Consider the following 5,255-nt stretch of genomic DNA (forward strand, 5'->3'; position numbering starts at 1 on the left):
AACAGCCACGTAGAGTTTGAAATAATAACATCAGGAATAGATACAGAAGAAGGAATAATATCAAATTACTTTTAGCTGATGGGGATTATTTTATTTTATCTTCAGTTTGAGTCTGTCCTTTGCCAAACATAATCCGTTTTAGTCAATTTGCCTGTCAGCTTAATATAATGTTTTCTTTCTTTCAGATATCTGGACAATCACGAGTGACCGCTGATATGGATATAATAGTTCGCCGGTGTCCGTTCTTGGCTTGCGTGCCCCAGGCCTTCCTCCAGCAGTCCAAGAAGACCCTGGTGGTTTACGCCCAAAAATGCCCCATTATGATGGAGCTGGCCTCCAAACCCATGGCTCCTCAAATGGCCCGCGCCCTCTGCTCCTCTTCCTCTTACCAGAAGAGTGAGATTACGGCTGCTGAAGGTGAGGATTTATGTGCTGTGTACACACTAAGTCACGCGTAGCACCAGCATGTAAAGCAAATGTTTAACAAGACTTCAGACACAGTAGATCCTTTTGTTCAGCCTACCTCAATATAGACTTAGGACAAATTACAAAATTACTCATTAGCCACTAAGTTGTCAAGACTCCTATCATACCATATGATTTTGTTAAAGGACCACTTACTAAATATAGTTTAAAAGATGAGAGAGTGAAAAAGTGTATTTTTCTATTATGGTTCATGAAGTCATGAACGTATTAAAGTAAACCTCTGTTTAAACGGCAAATAAAAGCTTTTGACCTCAGTATACACGATATAGTTTAGTATCCCCCTTAAGCCAACAGAACTGGCTATACCACCTGTGTGCAAGTCAGAAAATGTAACTATTTTAGAAATGACTTATTTTGAACATTTTCACAGGGTCCAAGCAGGAACCAGAGATGCCTTCTGGCCACCCAATGCCACCAACGGGGCAGATGAAAGCCTCAAAATGCCCCTTTTTGGCCGCTGAGATGGGACAAAAGCACAGCAGCGTGGTCCGCCAGGTTGGCATGGAGTTCCAGGAGGATGTTCAAGAAGTGCGCACTGTCCAGCAGGGTGAGGGGGCGTCTGAAAAAAGTCTGATCAATTCTATTTGTGTGTGGTCTATTGCAGTGTGCTTACCCGGACCCTTTTTCCTCCCTTTTTTATAGAAGTGTCCCCCGCGCAGCTAAAAGAGCAGTCTCCCAAGAAATCTGGAGATCAGATGAATCTGATGAAGACCCTTCTGAAGCAGAGGCCTAAAAGGGTTTCACATTTGCTCAAGGACAACCTGTCAGGTAGTTTTCTTTATAATGTTGCACACGGCATACTAAAGCTGGATTTCTGGCTGTCTTCTTTTGGTTTGTTTCTTTTGTACGGGAATAAAGTAAACATGCACTGTGGGATTGGAAATGGAATTGTGTTTCTGTGTCCCCTGCAGTGGCCCCAATCCACTACGACCAGTTTTTTGAAAAGAAGATCGAGGAGAAGAAGAGCGACCACACCTACCGCATCTTCAAAACCGTGAACCGTTTGGCGAACGAGTTTCCCATGGCCGATGATTATTCCGAGTCGTTCGAGACCAAGAGGGAGGTGTCCGTGTGGTGCAGCAACGACTACCTGGGCATGAGTCGCCACCCACTTGTCGTCCAAACAATCATGTAAGCTGCCAAGCATAGCACTGTTGTAGACTGTGCTTCTTATTAGCTCAAGTCTAACATAACACGAGCACGGTCTCTTCTTTCGTTTCCTGTTGACGTGGGGTTAAAATGGTCAAGAGATTTATCAACTTGTCTTATGCTAATTCAAACCATAACTACTGCATTTCCCAACAACTTTTTTCCATTTGAGGAAAGCTGACAATTAAACTCAACCCGACACCATTGTAATTGTCAATCCTTCGGTGGTGTTGGGTTTTCCATTCTTTTCATCTGAACCGCTGTAGATCCCTCTAAAGGTCTAATTTTCTGTGTTCAGACTTTGTTTACGCCTCGTTTCTAATTCTCAGCTGATGTAGCGCCTCACGGCCAGGTGCCGCCTTATAATGAGCTGCTTCATTAAGAATGTATGGGCCCTACAAGTAAATCAGTACACAAGGTTCATTCGAAGCACGCAAACCGGTTATGTACTAGCATGAGCCTGTTCCAGTTTCAGCCAGTACTTTTCCCCGCCTTCTTTAATTGGTTGGAAAAATAATAATAATTCTTAACAATATGATCAAAGTAATTGCTGGACTATGCTACAAACCCATGCCTCGCAATACAATTCTGTAAAGGTTTATCCCGTTTAGAGCCAAATCAATAACTTTATTTCTTCCCAATCTTTCATGCAAGATATTTAATACAAAAAACTCACTTTTCCTTTTTTTCCCTCCCATTCCGCAGGGACACTTTGACGAAACATGGCTCGGGGGCGGGTGGCACTAGAAACATCTCTGGCACTAGTAAGTACCACGTGGACCTGGAGCACGAGCTGGCCGACCTGCACGACAAAGACGCCGCGCTGCTGTTCACGTCCTGCTTCGTCGCCAATGACTCCACGCTCTTCACCCTGGCGAAGATGCTGCCAGGTACGAGATTGATTGATTTACTTTATTGTAACAAAACAAAACGCAGTAAATCGTTTTTACCAAGCCCCTAAAAATCATCGCATCAACATTGTGCTTTATTTCCCACCCCCCTCTGACCTGTTTTTTTTAGGTTGCGAAATCTACTCCGACGCCGGGAACCACGCTTCGATGATCCAGGGCATCCGGAACAGCGGAGCCAAGAAGTTCATCTTCAGGCACAATGACACGGCCCATCTCCGAGAGCTGCTGCAGAAGGGAGACCCCGCCAAACCGAAGATTGTTGCCTTCGAGACTGTTCACTCCATGGACGGTCAGTATCATGATTTCCGAGCTGGGTTTAGACCTGGGATAATTTTTTCCTTGATGTCGTAATCCTAATGTTTTTTTTTTAATCTCCTGTCTCCATAGGTGCGGTCTGCCCGTTGGAGGAGATGTGTGACATTGCTCACGAGTTCGGGGCTTTGACGTTTGTGGATGAAGTCCATGCGGTGGGCCTGTACGGAGCACGAGGAGGCGGCATCGGAGACCGGGACGGGGTCATGCACAAAATGGACATCATATCGGGGACGCTCGGTCAGTATATGCACATTTTGAGGCTCTTTATTATAATTCATTGCCATCCTGGAGATTCCCCACCTTTTGAGAATTTGCAATATTTCATTATCATTCCAAGAAAAGTAACTCAATCCTGATCTATAAGCGACAGTGCGTCTATAAATCCATGATGTGTTTACTTGAGGTTGAACCACTCAATGAGAAAACAGCAGCCTCTAATCGCATTGTGTTTGCCCTGAGGCCTCTCTGAAGGGAAACCAGGTCTCCGCTGCAGTTGCTATGGAAACAGAGGCTCCTGTTGCTCTCATTCAATTACACTGGGCACTGTCGAGTTGAGGCGACCATTTTAAACGACCGAGCGCTTCTGCCACTTCAAATCATCTGCCTTCATCAAACTACTGCTCGTATTTTCACTGCCCCTCCTAGGGTTTAACCATCTCCCCTTTCCTTCCTCACTTGTTCCCCCTTTTACAATTGTTTACTTACCTTTAAGCATGTCTAAGCCTCTCACACCAATTTCCTCTCTCCACAGGGAAGGCGTTTGGCTGCGTCGGAGGCTACATTGCCAGCACGTCTGCGCTGATCGACACAGTCCGCTCGTACGCCGCTGGGTTCATCTTCACCACGTCTCTGCCCCCGATGCTGCTGGCTGGGGCGCGTCAGTCCATCCAGGTCCTCAAGAGCGAAGAGGGGCGAACGCTGAGACGGAAACACCAGAGAAACGTCAAACTGCTCCGGCAAATGCTCATGGACTCGGGCCTCCCCGTGGTGCACTGTCCCAGCCACATCATCCCCGTCAGGGTGAGTCGGTCATGTCAGTAATGCTTGCGCAAAAAAAAAGGAATGTTTACTTGTTTTCCCATTGAAAGTCCTTTGAGAAATGAACACAATCATACTTGGCTTAAAATGACTATGATACAATATTCCTGATGAGATAAAGATTGTAATGTTATGCTTCCAGGTCATTGTCTAATAACGCTTCATCATTTTTAGGTCTCTAACGCTGAGAAGAACTCTGAAGTCTGCGACCTCATGATGAGCAAATACAACATCTACGTCCAGGCCATAAACTACCCGACCGTGGCCCGCGGAGAGGAGCTGCTGCGAATCGCCCCCACGCCCCACCACACACCTGAGATGATCAAATACTTTGTTGGTAAGAAAAGAAGAAGATGATAGTCACTTCTTTGAAATGTATATATGATGCCAGAGAAAAGTCTAACTCGTCGCTTGTGCTTCCCATCTTCAAGGTCATCTGGTGGAGTCCTGGAAGTCGGTGGGTCTGGAGTTGAAGCCCCACTCTTCAGCGGAGTGCACCTTCTGTCAGCAGCCCCTGCACTTCGAGCTCATGAGCGAGAGGGAGAAGTCGTATTTCACAGGCCTGAGCCACCCCATCTCCGCCTGTGCCCACTGACCCGCTACACCCGCGACCCGCACACTCTCCGCCCATTCCTCCCTCACTGTGAGAGTACCACTATAGCTGTCAGTCACATATATTTAAATATTATATGTTCAGATGTTCTATATGCTCAATAAAATGAGTGAAAGTGCGTGTTTGCTTCACTGTGTTTTTTTTACTGTAAGGGTTACACAGGGAATTACCCGCTAGCGGTACTAAGTAACTTGTTTACCTTAATAAATCCTTTTACTACTCCCTCTGGGGGTAATACAACTGTTGATGGGATGATTGGGGGGGTCTTTCCTCTCCCCCTGGTGTTTCTGGCCAGAAAATCACACTTGCAGCTTTCCTGCACTGGGTCGGAGGCGCAATAAACACGAAATCACAAAGGAGAAGCTAACAGGCTAACGGGCAAAGCTAACTGCAGGCTAGTGCCACATAAACAGTATTTACAGCCAAGTTTGAGTGAAAAAAAAAAAAAGATCTCCATTGTGTAATTGGATGTACAATATCGCCCTCTCCCTTTGTCTTTTCTGTCAGTGTAGTATTTAATCTCATGGAAAATTGATGAGTAAAAAAAGCAACATGCTACGACACCTGCAGTGGCGCTTATAGCCTCTAGGGCCGGGGTGCCCAAACCTTTTGTCTCTGAGGGCCAAAATGAAAAAGTGCCCGTGAGTCGTGGGCCAAACACGGCGATGTCAAGTGTGAAGCACTTACAACTGCAAATAATAAGTTACTTTATTTTCTTTTTCGGTGGCCTATACATTTGCATT

At 45.8% G+C, this 5,255-nt stretch overlaps 1 protein-coding gene across 1 annotated transcript; it reads left to right on the forward strand.

Annotated features, from left to right (window-relative positions):
• Positions 1-174: 174 nt before the first annotated feature.
• On the forward strand, positions 175-4,624 carry alas1 (aminolevulinate, delta-, synthase 1). The gene is made up of 10 exons (XM_079579533.1): positions 175-417; positions 857-1,033; positions 1,129-1,254; positions 1,398-1,617; positions 2,341-2,525; positions 2,656-2,835; positions 2,934-3,098; positions 3,613-3,881; positions 4,074-4,236; positions 4,331-4,624. Exons 1-10 carry the CDS (start codon positions 216-218, stop codon positions 4,492-4,494), a joined length of 1,851 nt encoding a protein of 616 aa, XP_079435659.1. The 5' UTR covers positions 175-215; the 3' UTR covers positions 4,495-4,624.
• The last annotated feature ends 631 nt before the right edge of the window (positions 4,625-5,255 follow it).

The sequence above is a fragment of the Gobius niger genome (genome assembly GCF_951799975.1).
Source record: "Gobius niger genome assembly, chromosome: 20".
Classification (NCBI taxonomy): Eukaryota; Metazoa; Chordata; class Actinopteri; order Gobiiformes; family Gobiidae; genus Gobius; species Gobius niger.

Bases quoted from the DNA above. Each gene is read 5' to 3' on its own strand.
- alas1 (XM_079579533.1), top strand. From the start codon at position 216: ATGGATATAATAGTTCGCCGGTGTCCGTTCTTGGCTTGCGTGCCCCAG. The intron at 1,034-1,128 runs GTGAGGGGGCGT...CCTTTTTTATAG, and splicing joins AGTGCGCACTGTCCAGCAGG to AAGTGTCCCCCGCGCAGCTA. The intron at 1,618-2,340 runs GTAAGCTGCCAA...CCCATTCCGCAG, and splicing joins CTTGTCGTCCAAACAATCAT to GGACACTTTGACGAAACATG.